The sequence below is a fragment of the Hermetia illucens genome, chromosome 2 (genome assembly GCF_905115235.1).
Source record: "Hermetia illucens chromosome 2, iHerIll2.2.curated.20191125, whole genome shotgun sequence".
Classification (NCBI taxonomy): Eukaryota; Metazoa; Arthropoda; class Insecta; order Diptera; family Stratiomyidae; genus Hermetia; species Hermetia illucens.
In genome coordinates this window covers 1,339,252-1,357,519 of record NC_051850.1, presented here as the reverse complement: position 1 = coordinate 1,357,519, position 18,268 = coordinate 1,339,252, and the positions used below count along the sequence as shown (strand labels likewise).

Here is an 18,268-nt window from a genome sequence, read left to right as displayed (position 1 = left end):
TGTTTGCCGGGCGAATAGGATCCGCTCACAGTCGCTTTTGCTCTAGTATTCTATCTAGGTTCAAACATGTTTGTGATGGGAGGATTGTAGTTTCAAATGCTTCCACGAGACAAACTGTTTTTCTGTTTGGTAATTGGGTATACTGGGCACCCTCGATAGTTGACAGCATATAGTCCACCACAGTTCCTACATTTCTTTACGCTTCATCTCTGTTTCTTTTGTAGTTTACCGTTGAAATGATTATGAGTAATTGCCTTTACCCCAACCCATTATAATGAAAGCCTATTAAAAGCAGCCCTTCAAATAATATTTTCTTAATGGTTAAAATGAAAAATGACTATGATGACAAAATATTTCTTCACATATTCACCTGCTTCCTCCCCATCATCGCATGTGGAGCTCGATGGACTCACAAAGCCCAAACCGCTCAACCTGAACTTTGCATTCATATATGACCAAAGAACGGAAAACCGCGGTGCCCCTTAAATTTGTAACCAAACTGACTGGTATCTATCATTTTTCCTCCTTTTGATAAAGTGCATCACTTTTTCGATGTGCCAGATAACAAAAACGTGAGCTAATATTAAGTGTGTGGTTAATGGTTTCAGTTACACTTTTGTAGTCACTGGAGTAACCTCTGAATTTAGTATGTAATGAAAAAAGCGTGTGCATGTACGTTTTCCTAGCGTTTTGTGGATTCTCGTAGTCGTAAAAAGCTGGAGCTTAAAGATTGGATTACACAGTTAACGAAGCAAATTAATATAAATAGCAATGTAACGTGCTGAGGCGTCTAGGGCTCATTGAAGTATTTCAATGCTAGGGGAGTCATTTTTATCTGTTGGTTTTGGTCATAGATTAGCATATTGGTCGGATTACAGAAACACCATTTGGTTTGGATTTTATCATAAATAGGTATACACGTATCTATGTAGGTGTTTTTCAATAGAAAGTTCATTCATCATATCTTCGCCATGCCCAAGCATTACATCATTATCATTCACCACAAACATTGCTTCATCAGAAGAACTCGGAGAATTATGACAAACATGTGTCTATTTTCATTGGCCGTTAAACATTCCAAAACGATAGCACAAGCCAAAACAATAACTGCCAAAATATTTTCATTGAATGTCAGTGTTACGGCCTGGGATACGTGCTCCATAATAAATAGATAGAATTGTGACTAATTCAACACCTCATTGCGAAGACCATCATGCATCAACACCACGACCACATCACACCACAAAGCACCAGCCAATGTCTCATCGTTCACCTTTTGGGCTTGCTTATCTGCGATTATCGCTGCTGAAGACGTGTTTGTCCTTTCATCCATTTTACACCTGTCTTATAATTTTCGGTGTTAATTGGATTGCCTTGTTGCAATGGTCGCGCCCCATTAGCCCCCTATCAGGTGCATTCTCTGGTTGGGATGCGATAACAATGCCATGCAGACAAATAGTGAGCAATTATCACCTTACACGAATTATATGGTTGGTATCTTGTTTTATGATTGTTTTAGAAACAATGCGTAATGTTTACAGATTAACAATGAAGTCATGAAGCGTTTTGAGAAGCACATAAGCCATTTAAACAAATTTTTATTTATCTTTGTGTGTTGCGTTTGATGATTTTTAATTGTTTGTTGTTGAGGATGCATATAAAAATGGGACGAAAGAGACTTTCGAAGAAAAAACAAAGAATATACTACACATTGATGGTGCGATGGCGGAGTTGGTTAAGCGTCAGCCTCCCTATCTCGTTGCTCCAGGTTCGAATCCCAGTTCAGTCTGGATATTTATATTCATCTTAAATGTCACGATAGTGAAATTGAAGGATAGTCTCAATGAAAATCAGTAACAATGGAATGAGACTGTCTGGGTATCCTCTATTTATAGTATGTCCAGCAAATTAACTTAGATGAGAATCATGATTATATTCAACATTACTCCCTCGCGAATATTGCTGTCCTCGGAATAGGTTTCTTAGTCAGCCTCAAAATGAAACCTGCTATTATCGGGTTGGAAGATACTTCACTCCAGGCAAATCAGCAACAGATCAAATTTTCTCTTTGTGGCAAGCGATGGAAAAATTGTTGAAATATGGCCATCAATTGCACCATCTTTTCATCGACCTTAAAGCCGCCTATGATTGCATAGCCAGGGTAACGGCCTGGGAGAATTCGGTATCCTGTCGAAATTGATAAGACTGACTAAGCTGACCCTGACGTGACGGGAAAATCTATAAGGGCAATATCTATGGTAGAAAAAGAAGACGAGGTAGAACCTCCCTGAGATGGAGCGATGGCGTAGGTCAGGACACAAGACGGCTTCTAGGGATATCGAATTGGTGGACCTCGGCGCAAAATCGGAATGTCTGGAGTTCTGATAGACCGGATACCTGTTGTTGCGCCGTTGATGATGATGATGATATCCAGCAAATCAGGTTAGATAAGAATCATTATTATATTCAACATTGCTACCTCTGTCAATGGCGTAAAAAGACTTACGTTGATTTATTCAATATCGTCTAAAGTGCATTATCGTTTCGGCAGGTGTTGGTGATCTGTGCCAGATGAGGATTGATGGGCAATCGGTGCACGTTTGTGGGCAACAACTTGCATTCTACATTGCAAGCTGGCTTGACCCGTGACGATCCGCCTGTGACCATTCTCTAATTAAGTGTTCTCGTTATGAGATATCCACGAACTCCAACAGCTGTTACTCTAAGACATGGTCCCGCTCCTTCACAGTACCGAGTCCCCGTCGTCAGACAAGCACTTTTCTCTTGTGTTCTGGCTACAAGCTGATCCTATTATTTGTTGCTATCACTATCTACCGTAAGGTTGGTGTAGCAATCTGAATGCATATCTGGTTTCCTATCTTACTACCAGATTTGCTTATAGGTGGCTGAGACTACTCGTATGGAAGCAGCTACCCCTCTCATTTGGATATAGTATGAGCATCCAATGTGAAGGTGCAGCTACATTTTACTTAGGGCAGCTCCATGTCCTTCGACCTCTTACTTCAAGATCAAAACAGAGGTAAGAGAGAAGAAAAGGAGTATAGTAGGAGTATGAAAAGAGAATGCTACTGATGGAGACAAGACCTTCCCTGATGTACTTACACTCCAAAGTACAGGGAGGGCAGGTCGTTCCAAGACGGCATCCTTGTATTCGTCAGATGACGAATACCGATCTATAAGATCAGAAACAAAGGTGAGAAGAAGAGTAGTGTGAAAATGAAATGAGAATGCTCCTGATTGAGCAAGACTCTCCCTATGTGCTTTATACTTTAAAGCCAGTGAGGGGCTGGTCGCTCCAGATGGGCATCCTTGTATTCATCGGTTCAGCCAGGAACTACCTACAAGGCAAACCTTTGGCTGGGTGACGAATACCAATCTCTCAGTGAGATAGTCATGGGGGAACTATGAGTTGCCCTTTGAGTGTGGTTCAGCTCACCACAGGTCAAAACAATGCAGGCTGCAAACAGTATACCTGTGCAACCTGAGAACATCCCCAAAAAAGCTTGGGATGTGTATTCAGTTGGTTAGCCTAAATATTCTAAGGTACCTAACATGACTACTTATTTTGGAATAAACTACTGGCTTGTGACATAATCCAGATGTCCCGCCCTTGAAATATTCTATTTATCCTAATACTATCCTTTTTTGGAGGAAGTGTATTTGATGAATGTCGGTCAGTGCATCATTGGGGGAGATGCTTGAGGACCTCTGAAGACTTCACTCCTTAGTTGGGGTATTGAGAACCTATTGGGATCGCCTAGATACGTATTTCGTCCATTCCCAATGGACTCATCAGTAGGCTTTTCTGAATGTAAAACTAGAGACAGTATTTTCTATATGAATAACTACATCTAACATTCTTATCACTCTGCCTTAACTAATTGCGCACCAAACTATTCATTTTTGTAACGTAAGGTGCCTACAATTATGTTGGCTTCCCTCAATGCAAAAGGGAAACTTGTAAACCAAACATATATGTCGGCTCCCCAAATGGGAGCTTATGGTCACTCATGTTCACATGAAGGACTTATTTCAACTCTCTTGAGGTACGAAGTAAGCGTATGCAATTGCCTAGTGACCATTTATTGGGGCGACCCAACCATGCGTGCACCGGGCAACGGTGACGTCGTTGGCGATAGCTGATGGAGCTGCACGAGATTCTCAATCGTTTCGTTGTCGAAATTCACTCTGGGGCAGTTTCACAGCCTTAACAAGGCTCCAAAGGCCGAATTGAGCGATCAGATCCAAGTCTACACGGGGACTCATCTCAATTGGCAATAGGTCATGAAAACTTACCAGGGGTATACTGGTATCATGAGGACCACATACTTCTAGAGATTTCCCACTGTATGTGCGTTCAGCTAGGTTGTTGCGGTTGGCTCAATAGTGCAAGCTTCATGTGGGTTGTAGTTAAGTTCAAGCGAGCAGAGACTTTCGGCCTTCGACGTAGTGTTGCGTTTCAGTTGTTCAATAGAAATTTAAGTAGGTCTTGCATCCACCAGTATGAATGCTGAGCCAAGCACTCGGTATAGACTGGTACCGTTGTAGCTTGTCATAGCGGGGATCTGATTGTGATAACAAAATCAATCCCTGTCTTAAGGAGACCATAAATTTAATTCACTGAGACAGGTTCCCACGTAAAACCATAGAGACTAGCCCTAACAACGCTATAAGCAGGATGTCATTCTAAAAATTACTGACACATGGTCGCAGACTTTAAACTGCGGTGTCATCGCTTGATCACTCTATTAGAGGCCGAATCACATGGTGTCGTGTGGGTTTGCCTGGATCCGAGTAACTTACTCAATGACTGAAAAAGGCGTTTAGTCTGCCTGGTCTATATATATCTATATATCCTTTTCTTCAGCCTTTGTCCCGTTCACAAGCAGAGTCGGCTCGTCGTGATTGGTTTCGCCATTTGGTTTTATCAAATGCCTGATCTGGATGCAACCGCTAGGTTTTTAAATCCCCATCCAGCGTATGAAGCCACCGTTGTTTCGACCCGCCTTTTGGTCACTTCTTGTTTGGTTTTTAAAAATGAATGCTTCCCCATAAAGATTAAAATAACCTTTTGACAGCTCAACAGCGAAGTCCAAGGTAGAGAAGGGGTGTGGTTCGCTGAGCATGTATGCGGTAGTAAAGGCAGATAGATAGACACTAACGCAGTTTAGTCTAAGTAAACTCAGTTGCTCTGGACAAAATTTAAACAAAAATAAGTGTTTTTTTGTAAAGTTGTAGGAAGTTACGTATGCAGAGGTTGCACGAGTCAATGCGAGGGTTCATGAATGTTCGTAAGTCCTTCATCCCATCCCTTGAGAGTGCTATAGTTGAGCTGGTAGAGCACCATCGTTTCACTCTTGTTGCCCTAGTTTCAAATCCTCAGAATTCTTTCAGTCAAAATCGATTAACATGGAATTCAGGGTGACAGTAGAGGGTAGCATATATAATGCTGATATGCGCTTCCCCTGGGGGGTATGACAGCAATTTCTCGTTGGAAATTTCTCGTCATCCTGCGTGACGACTCCACCAATTGTGTCGCTTTGTTTTTAGTTTAAAGTGGCATCTAGTGAAATATCTCCTAACTACCCAGACTTTGTCCTTAAAGTCAAAGGATCATATGAAATCCTTGCAGATTTTTGAACGATTATTCGGTTTCAAATGATTAAGTCAAATCCACATGACAGTTCACAAGACCATCGTTACCGCTTGACAATTCTCCCATCTCACTAACCTACTTCCGAATCTTATCTGATGTTGAGTGCCATCTTTCGACCGCATTGTCACCTGTTCAAAATTACCCCATTAATGAAAAATTGTTGCAAATATGTACTTACATATTTGGTGGATTCCCATTCTCGAGTCTACTTCGTTTTATCATATCAAATTCCTGTCCACGTAAGTACCTACGCACACAATCAATTTTCCATCAAGATAATTCCAGAGTCATGAACATAAAATAATTGAGAATAAACGCCAAAGCTTTTTTTTTTATTTTACCTTTTGTATCTTATCTTGATGATAACATAATGATAACGAAAGGCTTATCAAATGAAAGGACCCTTGAAATATTTGTCGTATGATATTGTGTTTATGAGAATCAACAGAAATCATTGTTAAGAGATATAGGTATGGAAATATAAACATATCGGAGCCGATTTCAAGTACGAATATTCGAAACGCAATATTGCACGATATTTGCGTGCATCAGGAGCTATAAACACATCAAAATGAGGGGTGGGGTAGGTAGGTAGGTATCAGTGGCCGCCAAATTAGCTCTTTGGTGCGCCGTTTTGATGCCACAAACTCTTAAGGCCGTAACTGTTGTTATGGGAGCAGGGAGGTCTTCGATCCTGCAGCTAAAAATCTCTTTGAGGTCCCCAAAGAATGGTTTACACAGTGTCCGCAGCCTGACTCTAGCCAGAGCTGGGCAATCGCAGAAAAAGTACATGAGGGTTTCCCTTCCTTCTCCGCACTTTCGGCAATGCGAGTTGTAAGGTATGCCGAGCCTAGCGGCATGGTCCCCTATGGGCCAGTGCCCCGTACAGACCGCCGTAATCTTGAATGCATTTGCACGCGTCTGACACAGGAGCTCTCGTGATCGGGCAGGATGTTATAAGCGGGCCAAATTCTCCTTGACTTGGCACAGCTTGTAAGCCTTCGCCATCTCAGGCCCGCGGCTGCTAGGTAGTGAGAGTAGACTCGGCCCCCGACAGCCGCCAAACACTGACTGTATTCGCCGAGGAACTGCCAAGAGCAGAGCTTTGCCTGGCCAATCCGTCAGCCCGCTCATTCCCCTCTATGTTCCTATGCCCGGGAACCCAGAGGAGAGTGACCTTGAGCATGCCGCCCATTTCATCTAGGATGTTGCTGTGGCCATAGGAGTTCGCTGTCCACCATCCGGACTCCCGTAGTCTGACGGCACTGCACGCTGCAACATTTAATGTGGAGGTCTAAGGGGAGGAGATGCAGGAGTACATTGAGAGCATCTGCCGGGCAGGACTGCAGAGCCCCAGTAGCACCTGCACACGCGGTTCTTTAAATCCTATTAAGCTTCGTTCTATTGTATTTTTTCTTCAAAGCCTGCCACCATACAATAGAGCCGTACGTTAGAATCGGACGCACTACAGCGATGTACATCCAGAGAACCATCCTCGGCCGGAGACCCCATTTCTTTGCAAAGGTTCTTTTGCAAGCATAGAAGGCTATACAGGCCTTCTTAACCCTCAGTTCTATGTTCAATCTCCAAATGAGGGGTGACTTCATAATTTTTTAGTCCCTCTGTTGTGGTATTTACAGTTACTAGACTTTTCCATTATGTTTTGAAACAAATTTCATTGGCTGTAGTATAAAGATTGTCATAATTCATAATAATATGCATCTTTGTTAACTAATCCTCTATTTCGGGAGGTCCCCCCTTGATTCCCATGCAGATTGCCTGATCGTACTTACTTACATGGCAAGTGGCCCTGCTGCCTAACGTGGCGCTTAAGTATATCAAATCCCCAGGCCCTACTATCCGCGAGTTCGGCTCCCCGAAGGTTCCGACCAGTACACCACCTTTACTTGTTGATGGTTGGCATGTGCCCATTATTCACACCCTCCTTCAGTTTGTACAGTGTGCAATTTAGGTCAACTCTGTATTCCTTAAAAATTATAGAACAAATGGTTTCGTCCAGGGCAGAGGCAACTCGTCAGACGCTGCCTCACCTCTCCCCTGAGAGCAGCGTGACCGTGAGTGGCATCAGATGGAAAACGCTCCTTTATATATTTGGAAGCACGCCAAGGGTGCGAATTATATCCAATAGAAACCAAGGCAGCGTCTGACGAGTTGCCTCTGCCCTGGACGAAACCGTTTGTCCTATATTTTTTTTAATGCTTGGGTGCCATGCCCCAAACGAGGGATCCGCGAACTATTTGGTCCGGTCCAACGACAAGTGGTTGTGGACTAAGGATCCCTCACTTATCCTAAACAATCTGTATTCCTTACTAATATGGCCCTCCGCTCTGTGATCTCTGCATTGTTTGTACCTGTCAGTCCCAGTAGTACATGGTTACGTAATATGACCGAAGTCAAGGCATCTAGAGCACTGTTCCAGTCCGTGGCGATCGGAGGTTTTTCCAAGGCTTTTTAACGATGATTTCTGAAGTTCGATAAGGTCGAACTCCGTTTTCAACTTCCTACTGCGTCGTGAATTCATATGTAGATGAATTCACTGTATAGTGATCTATTGTCTGGTAGCGTTTATCTCTGTCTTCTGTCTTAAAGGCTTTTCAATTTGGTTCAGCTTGTCCACGCTCCTACCTAAAGACCTCTTTTCGGGACTGCCTATTGCAGATAATATTTTCGCTCAAATTTGAGTTTTGCATCCCACCTCACTCTCTGAGAATGTCTATATAGGATCTTTCACCTCATTTGGATATAATGATCAACTCTGGTCGTATCCCCCACCTATCGTTCTTTTGTTCAATTGTTTCTGATTTACAGCCCTTTTGCCTCTCGAGGTTAGCGGTACTATTGATTGATTATATCTTTCGCACAGCCTCCTCCATAGTTTCTTTGATCCAGTGTTTTGAATCTGTGGCTCTGATAACTTGTTGCTTCCTTGTCCCAAATGCATATTATTATTCGTATGTTTATTGCTTCATATATCTTCGTCAAAATATTTTGCACGCTAAGCCTGTTTGGACCTGGGTGCCATATAGTGATAATTATAGAAGACTCCGCTATCTAGGAATCAGCGTGATGAAGCACCATTGTGGGGACTATAAACTCCTAATATTATTTTAAACACTTCCCACCATTTGCACATTTGGCTTATTTGATTGGGAAAAAATTCGTTCAGCTAATATATCTTTAGTACCATAATTAAAAGCCACACAACAACTGGCTTTTCCGATAAAATGCCAAATATAAAATTTAATTATCGAAAGATTTAAACAAGAATCGATTATGTAACAACCGAGTCAGCAAAAAAACATCTTAATCGTTATGATTAGTTGGAAATGTATCTGATAATTTCACAGGTTTATAGGTGAAATGAAATATGGTGTGGTAGCTAAAATCGAGAAGATGATGTCAGTGTGAGATTCGAATTATCGAGCAAATCTAAGTGGTGCATTTCTCTGGAATAAGTTTATTTTCATCTTATCATAATTGTATTGTAAAATTAATATAGCAGATGCCAATTAGAAGGTGAATGCGAGAAATGAGATAACACCAGGGGATGATGATTCAGTTTTGAGTTTGTTGAGTGAACATTTTTTTTATGAGTCTTGTGACTTTAATTTTAGGTCTTTGGACTTGGTAGCTTCATGGGTAGAGAGTCGATAGTTCATTCATATGGCAAATTTGAGAAGAAACTAACTTTGAGGTAAAAAGAGGGACGAAGAAGGCTACGGTTTCATACCAGAGCAGAGGAAACTCATCAGATGCTGCCTCACCTCTCCCCTGGGAGCAACGTGACCGAAGCGGCTCGCAGGTGTTATACAGAACCCATATCAACTTTGAGGTCAAAAGAGGGACGAAGAAGGCTACGGTTTCATACCAGAGCAGAGGAAACTCATAAGATGCTGCCTCATCTCTGCCCTGGGAGCAGCGTGACCGAAGCGGCTCGCAGGTGTTATACAGAACCGACATCATGCGGATGCGAACTTAGCATTCCTCAATCCCTAAACAAAAATTGTCTAACTCTGATGCTTTGACATGTTTTAAAGGAATCATTTTCTGTACTTTATTCTTCCCTTTCTCGGCCTTGTATCCTGATGGCCGAGGCTAAACTTTGTTAATAGTAGCAAGCTGCTAACACAGTTCTAAAGGCTCCCCTACATAAGTCTTACTGAATCGAGAAGAATAGTGCTGCCCGCGACATTTCAAGCTATTTTATATCTACCCCCATTCACTTGGAGGTGGGCTGGGAAACAACAAGCGGCCATGGAAATTATTGAGCACACATTTGGTGGCTCTCATGCCCGTGGATCATATGATTTCTAGATTTATTTATTTATTCATCAGAGGGGATAATCAATAGGTGTTATTGGCACTAAGTGATAAAACCATATCAAGCTAGTTGGTGTGAAGTTAGCATCAGTTGCTGCTTAAACTCGGTCGACTGAATGAATGAAATTTTGGTGGCATGAGATAGCCACATAGATTTGCTCCTCAAGAGTCTAACTTCACAATGATAGGCCCAAAGCCAGGACCAGTTTGCTCTGACGACTGGTGGCAACGGAATGAGGAAATTTGGACTTCGCAACAAACCTCTAGAGCCGTATTTTTACTGTCCCCTGATCAAACACAGCATAATATACAAGTTTCTCAATATTGTGGCTGATAATTACCTTGATCCTCCACAAACAAAACAACATAAAAATTGACAAGAGCGTACATTTTACAGCCTTCTTCCTGGCAGGTTCAAAGCTAATCTAAGGAAGCACACATACATAGTTCCAGCTGTACCCAGGCCCGTCGAAAGGAGGTGATTCCCCCAAGGAAAGTTGCGTGCCCGGGGGAATCACTTCCTTCCCACCGGGAATATATTCTTTAATAAAATTAGCTTACAATTTCGGGGGGGGAGTCAACCTTGGATCCGAATTTCCTCCTTTCGACTCTGGTTATACGGCAGAGTTGATTAATTTAAATCATGATTTATATCAAATGATTTTTTATAAAAATCAACCAACCAACCTGGCTCGACAGGGGGCAGAAAAGATAAAAATTCATTGCCGCAATATCTAAAGAATATTGTGGATGGTGAAGAACCTTCCATTTGATCTTTGAGGCCAAAGGTTGCGATACGGTTTGACCTTATCGGTCTGGTTCATTCTGGTCCCACCAAGCATTAATCGTGTTCTTCTTTGGGTGGAAGAGCTGCTTGACTATTGGCGTTGGCGTTTCTCCTGGACCCACCAGTTCTTTTCTTTGCCTTACCCTGGTGTATATCCCTCCTCAGGCTTCGGTGCAAGAAACATTGCTGGTGTCCACATGCTGCTTGGTGACGGGTAAGATGTTGAGAGGCGATTTGAAGGTTGAAGTTGATTTTATTTTTCCGGGGGGAAGAGAATCTTATTGAATGAAGAAAATGAGTGATGAAGCGCTATTACACGGCCGCAAATCATTTTTTCGGCCAATTCACTACCTGCTTGGCGGCCGTCCTTCTTCAAAAGTGCTTTGAGATGGCCTTTTTCGAGTTTTAAAGGTCCTCCTGTACAACCCCTATCATCGAGGCTAAAGTTACCCCTATACTATACTGTGTAAGTTGATCGGTCAGAAGCTTTTTTGGTGGGGTGAGTTTGCCTTGTTTGAGAATAAATATCACGTTCCCACCACGCCGGTTAATTGAAATATAAGCGTTTGCTAGGTATGCATCATATATACGCCAAACATGAAGACCCAAAGCATTCATTCGGTCTACTACTTGCGCAGGAGTGATGTCATCCGGGACCTGCAGCCTTGTATCTATGAAACGAGTTAAATGTCGATTTTACTAGCACCAGTGATACTATTTTGCATACCAGACTCCAGTCTCCCTCTTCAGGGCGGTATGCACCTGTCGGGTTTGAGATGAGATTTTGGATGCTGCCTGGGAAGTGCACTTCAAACGAATAGTTTGTTGTTTCTTCATCGCTTTCTGTGTACTACCCTCTTTGTAAACGTAGATAACCCTGGCCACGTTCTTTGACAGGGATCCGCTTCAGCTTTGAAGTTGTCTCGAGAGAGTTAGTCTCTTCGCAAAAATGTCTCCATAATGATCGTTTAGCCGACCTTATGCGTTCTTTAGAGCTTTCTAACCCTCTTTGTACCGATTCCAGCCAGTGGCTGAATCAGACTTTAGAGCTCGTTTGAGGAGCACCCTTGTCCTTCTCCTCTGTTTCGCCAAATCTAGGTTCCATCGTGGTGTTTTACCCTTCTTTGGCGTCTTGAGTACTCATGCTTAATTACGATCGTCTGGTTTGTTTTCTCAATTCTATCTTCCACAGGGATCTTAACTGGGGCATTACGTTCCATTTTATACGTCGCCCAATCTGTCTATCGCGGATTGAGAAATTGAGTGGTTGGAGGTAGAGCCATGTCCATTATGAAATCTATGCGCCTGTGATCCGAGAGTGTGATATCGTTTGGTACTCTTCACCCTGCGACAAAAGCCGCAATATCAGAGGATGCCACCGTAATGTCAGTGACCTCTCACCTGACCACGTTGAGGAAAGTGGGTTCATTACCCAAATTGAGGATCTGCAGATCAGTTCGTACTAAGTCTCGATCCTCTTGCATTGATGTTGGAACTTCCCCAGCATATGTGGTGGGCATTGACATCACATCCCGCTATTAAACCGATACCTTTGCTTTTGGCATATTAGAAAGCTCTTATGAATGTTCCACTGGGAATGTCTTCTGCGTTATAGGCGAAATATGCGGAGCACCATAGAATCTCTTTGGCCGTTGTTGTGTCGCCAGCACATAAGTCGTTAAACAAATTAGCGGAGAGGTCTTTCAAGATCACCATGGAGGAACGGGGTCTATCACTTCCATAGGCACACAACAGGTCAGCATGTCAAAGTTTAAACTGCTGATTTTCCAAACAACAACGCATGATTCTTGCATGAGGTATATACATGTCTTGCAGCTATTGATCCGGCGGTAGGTAAGTGCAGTGGCTGCTTTACAATGCTGCAAAATTTAGTTGAGAAATATGGTACCTCATTTATGCTTTAGATGAAGCTACTCTGAGCTGCACGTCCCCTTAAGTGATTTCAAGGGCCGACACTTGTAACGTGACGATCCCAAGCCCGTAGTAGCAAACTGTTTGTTCCTGAAACCTCTTAATATCCAGTTCAGGAATGCCGATAATAAGGGAAATTCCGAGGTTATCGGTTCTCTCTGCTGTTTTGCAACCTAGCAGCACCCAAGTGGAGGTGTTAAGATTGTTCTGGACACCAAGTTGTTCCAAAACCTCAGTACCATTACGCCTCTCTTCGGGAATCCATAGGAACCATTTTTTAAACGATGGTAATTCAAAGACCTTTTTTCGGGTTAGTCGCGCCCCCTCCCAGACATCGTTGAGGAAAGAGCAGTACTCCCTGAGCCATTCGTTCGTGTGAACAATATTGGGGCTTATATTTCGGAATTTGCCTTGGAAGCGCAGAGTTTGTTTATGTTTTTAAAGCTCATAATGGAGGATTTCATTTTTTTGGTTGACCGGAAAACTTACACATGGTTAACTGGATTACCGCTAAAGTAGATGGTGTAGTCGGTCTTCTCCAAGAAAACGGTCCCTTCCAGCGCATCTTTTGTAACGATGTGACATCAGCCCTATGACTAGCTATTAAGCAGCATGACCTGCCTGACTTGTACGAGAAGCACATGCTCCATGAGAAAATGCGCTCTTTCCTTGGCTAGATTTGTTATGTAATCACGATATTGGAAAGTTCGGTGGAAATACTACTATTACAACAAGTCGCCCCTTTCGCATAAATTTTCTTCAAATGTCAATATTACCATACATTGAAGTGAATTCCAAACGCTAGGCCTGACGAGAGGAGATGAAAGGGGGGGGGGATTCCCCTCGAGCCCGGGGTTTTCCCGGGGATCTCCAATAGAAGTTTTAATGAAAAAAGGGATAATAGGGAAACCCGAATAATTTTAATCACAGACCCATTTAATTTGTACCCCATAATTTCCACCCCGGGCCTGGATTGTCTACGGCCTTTCCAAATGAACTTCGAATTAGGAACTACTTAAAAATGAAACCGTAAATCTGTCTCCAAAATCTTCCACAGTATTTGGTCAGTTCCACCATGAATAATGAACACTAATAAATGTATAATAGATAAGAGTATAGAACGGCACGATCGCATACTAAAAAAGGATACTACACCCATAAAAGGGGGTGAAAAGAGGGGATTTCCTCAAGGCCAGAAGAAATTTTGGTGAAAACTAGGAAGGGTCATTTAATTTTAAGCACAGACTCGGAGAATTTTCACCAAGCCCGGATTTTCTCTCTATGGCCCCCATTATACTCGTATTTTTACCAAAGCAAATTACATATTAAACAAATTATAGAGAAATTGTTTAGGATAAATGAGGGATCCTAAGTCCACAACCACTTGTTGTTGGACCGGACCAAATGGAGAGCAACTTACTCCCACGTCTCTTTGGCCCGCGGATCCCTCATTTGGGGCATGGCACCCAAGCATTACAAAAATTATAGGACAAACGGTTTCGTCCAGGGCAGAGGCAACTCTTCAGCCGCTGCCTCACCTCTTCTGCATGAATTCTCTGTTATTGAATTTTCACATCTTATACTATTATTAACAAATTCCCTTTTAACATTACAGCAGCACAACACAACCCGGAATGGAGAAGGGGCTTCATGAGCGTGACCGTGTAGGTCTTCAGGATTTTCTCCTTTTGGAGAACTATCAAAGTGAAGAAGCTTTTATTGATAATTTAAGGAAACGATTTCAAGGAGATTTAATTTACGTAAGTATATAAAAAGCTTCTACAACAAAGTATGCTCCAATATCAATAAAACTATTATTAATTACAGACATACATCGGTCAAGTCTTAATATCAGTGAATCCTTACAAAGAACTGCCAATTTACACAGAGGATGATATCAAAGAATACCGACGAAGACATTTCTTTGAGGCCCCGCCACATATGTAAGTGAATAATATTTTATGATATATTTTACGGAAAAAAAAACACATTTCTCTTCTATCTTCTATCTCTAATAGATTCGCTATCAGCGATAATGCTTATCGATCGTTAATGGAGGAGAACAGATCGCAATGTATACTGATTTCAGGTATGTTATTCATGAAATAGTTTTTATTGCATTGTCATTGTTGGTTCTTGAGTTTTATGACTTAATAGTTTTGCAAATACTATCTCAAGAAGGAAATTCCAAATCGCCAAATGACCTAATTAAATAGGCACTTAGAAAGTTACCTTTTAGTTCAATGTGCAATAAGATGTTACATCCACCAGTAATAATTTCAAATGACATTGGCAACGTTATCGACTGAATGAATGAGGCGACGTTACTACATATATTTTCCCCTCTCCCCCTTTGTCAGATATAGAGCATCCATATTAAGCTTTAGACCTCAAATTCCTCTGAAATTTTACCTTGATGCAACACATGACGTTTTGTGCTATCAAATGTCACATTGACAATAGTTATTAGTTTCTCCTGAACCTCACGCATAGAGCGTTCCAAATACACCTCCTTGCTTTCTCGAAATCAATGGAGAGGAAATCAGCCTTCTCTCTGTCGATCAAACTTTCAAAATGTTCTTTAATGCACTCCAGGGTGATTTTAGCTAATATCGAGGAGTGTTGCAGAATCCAATCATAATCAATTGACGAGAGCAAAAGATGATAGGCGACAAGGCACGGTAGCCGTTTACGAAGTATAGGGAAATTCGGAAATTGCAAGTTGCTGGTCCGCAAATTTACACCCCTCTTGGAGGTCACAATACTTTGTGTGAATTCGAAACTCCGTGGCATACGCTACCTTAGCGAAGCACCGACTACTCGCCTTCATAGTAAATCTAATAAATGTCTGAGGAATTTACCCCATCGACTCCAAGAGACGCCTGGGTGTTTTACGGCCATTCAGACTATGGTGATTATTCTCTACTCATTTATCAAACAACCCTGGCATCGTCTATGGTGAAGGGAAGCTTTTTTAGTCTGTGGAGGGGTTCAATGGACCTCATCATCTTTCCTCAAATGCTTCGACTACGCAGGTAACATTTTTTTGCTCTCTCACCGTGTCCTGCATCTTGACTAATAACCTTTGATTTGGAGAAGGAGTCGGACTGAAGCTGAACACCAACAAAACCAAGGTTCTCAGTCTCAGGGAATATTACACTAATCCTATCTGCATTAATGGGCATAACAACGAGAGCGTTGATCGATTGTTTCTACTGACGGCAGCGCCGAGCTTGGCGTTACTCAATGCATTAACCACCCTACACGTGCATTCATTGTTTTGTCCTGAATCTGGAAATGTAGCTATTCCAACGCCAATATGAGTTGAGATTGTTCCAGGCTAACGATCTCTATGCTAAATTATGGGAGTATCGCATCCAGAGTGATCACCATTGTTACTCGAAAGCTACAAGCCTTCTTTAACATCGGCCTTCGCCATCGGTATACTCTGGCACAGCACAATCTCAACCGAAGAGCTGTCGATGTAGAGGTAGATGAGTTGATTAGAAGTGAGAGTGGATTCATTGGACAACTCCATCCAAAGAAATCTGCTTTCCAGAGCGGCCGACGAGTGGGTCGTCTTGGAAGCACACAGACGCAGAACAGTAGAGGGGGAGCGTAGGTTTCTTAGAGAGTCATGACCCTTAGATGCAGCTGACATGCTATACCCTATGCGGAGGATATTGGAAACCATATAATTCCTTCTGAATAGTTCTTATGTCATAGGCATCTAAAGCTTAGTGAATTTCGGGACTGGAATCTCTCTCTCTCTTTCTCCCTTTCTGTTCTTTTTTAATAATAAAAAATAAGAGCCGACTTATTGCCCTTTGTGTCATATAATAGAGTCGCTTTTCGGCACTGTCTCTGTCAGTAACATGAGAAAATTTCACCTTAGGTATTGCATAGATTGCCCTCAATATGCCGAAATATTCATTTAAATTCCATCTCCATACGCCAATTGAAGCATAGAATATACAAAATTTTCTAACTTAAACTTCTTTCCTAACTATTTCTTAACTCTCTCCGTCTTTTGACCGTCTTCGTGACGATACTATAACATGCTTAATATACTCAATTCTTGCTATTTCATAAACATTATAAAAAGACATTTTATTATTTTATCTTATTTGTCTGGTACCGCCTTCAGAACAGAAAACCACATAAAAAAATGTCGATTGTTCTAGTTTTGGAATCTTGACTCAGGCATCCGTACTCAGAAAAGTATTAAGAAAATGACGTGCTTTCTATTTTCGATGATATTGTAATAAAATTCCATTCTTATCTATGACTACGCTGACTAGAGACTGGAAGAAAAAAAAACATGTGCACTGATAAAAGACAATCTGCTGACCGTGTGAAAGTGGAATTTCGATATAAAAATGTCACTTGTTGTTATTGAAATCAAAATGAGGATTTTCCTACCATTTACGTTTATTATAATGGATGGGGATATATATATCAATCGATATTTTCATATACATATATGTGCATTGAATTTATTTATCTTTTATCGTACATTGCAATATATTGGATCCCTATGTATTATTTGGTTGCGATGAACTATCGAAACTTTCTCATCTATCTAATTCTCATCACGTCACTTAAAAGAAGCCTCGATCCAATCCCCCAGCAAATCAAGCCACCGTTGTTTCGGCCGGGCTTTTGGTCGCTTACAATCGACTTGAATGTTCAGACCAATCTTGGCAAGTTTAATTCTCATTAGCGCGAATTCCGTGAACATACCTTCGAAAGACCTCTCTCGCAGTTTTTCCACGATCCGTGCAACCGATATCGATCCTCATTTCGGATGTAATCAAAACGTGTCACGCCACTAATGCAACGCAACATCTTCGTGTCCATTACCGCAAGACATCATTCATTGTCTTTGATATTCGGCCAATACTCAGAACCATAGGGAAAACCTATAAAAACTCTCAAGTGGGGTAAATCGTCTCGAAGAAGTTTTCATGTTACTGACGATTCTTTGATTCGATTCTTTGGAAGCAGACTCATTAAAAGAGGCGGGGAAAACGGGGATGATTCCCTCGGGCCCAGAGTTTTCCTGGAGGCTGAAAAATGGAGGAACTAACAAAATTATTTGAGTACCAATATTTCGGGGACAACTTGTTCCAATGGACAGCCACCAAGCTTTGGTCACGCTGCACCCAGGGAAGGGAAGCAGCGTCTGATGAGTTATATCTTACATGAAGGAAACCGTAAGCCATCTTCACTCCTTATTTCTGATCGCTTGGGTGCTACGCCCGAAAAAAAGGGATCCGGGAGTAAATTGGGAGCAAGTGGCTTTAAATTTGCTTATGTTCGACATAAAATCGATGCGGACGTAGGAGCCCTCAGTTCCTAAACAAAAAAAAATCTAAGGTGATCTAAGGTGCGGTATGTATCTGAAACATTTGAAAAGGTTAACTCAAAGTAGGCAGGTTTGTCGAAGGGGGGGGAAGAGAATGATTAATCCAGCTGGATATAGACTCTAATAAAATTAGGTTAAATTTAAAATTGGGAGGGGCCCAGTC

The 18,268-nt window shown here is 41.9% G+C and overlaps 1 protein-coding gene across 2 annotated transcripts in view; it reads left to right on the top strand.

Annotated features, from left to right (window-relative positions):
* LOC119647851 (unconventional myosin IC) overlaps positions 1-18,268 on the top strand; it is a 72,794-nt gene that overhangs the window by 44,986 nt on the left and 9,540 nt on the right. For both annotated transcript variants that reach the window (XM_038049119.1, XM_038049118.1), the window contains exons 2-4: positions 14,353-14,497; positions 14,565-14,680; positions 14,756-14,826. In XM_038049119.1, coding sequence (XP_037905047.1) covers positions 14,372-14,497; positions 14,565-14,680; positions 14,756-14,826 — 313 coding nt within the window. In that variant the 5' untranslated portion in view covers positions 14,353-14,371. The remainder of the gene's footprint in view (positions 1-14,352; positions 14,498-14,564; positions 14,681-14,755; positions 14,827-18,268) is intronic.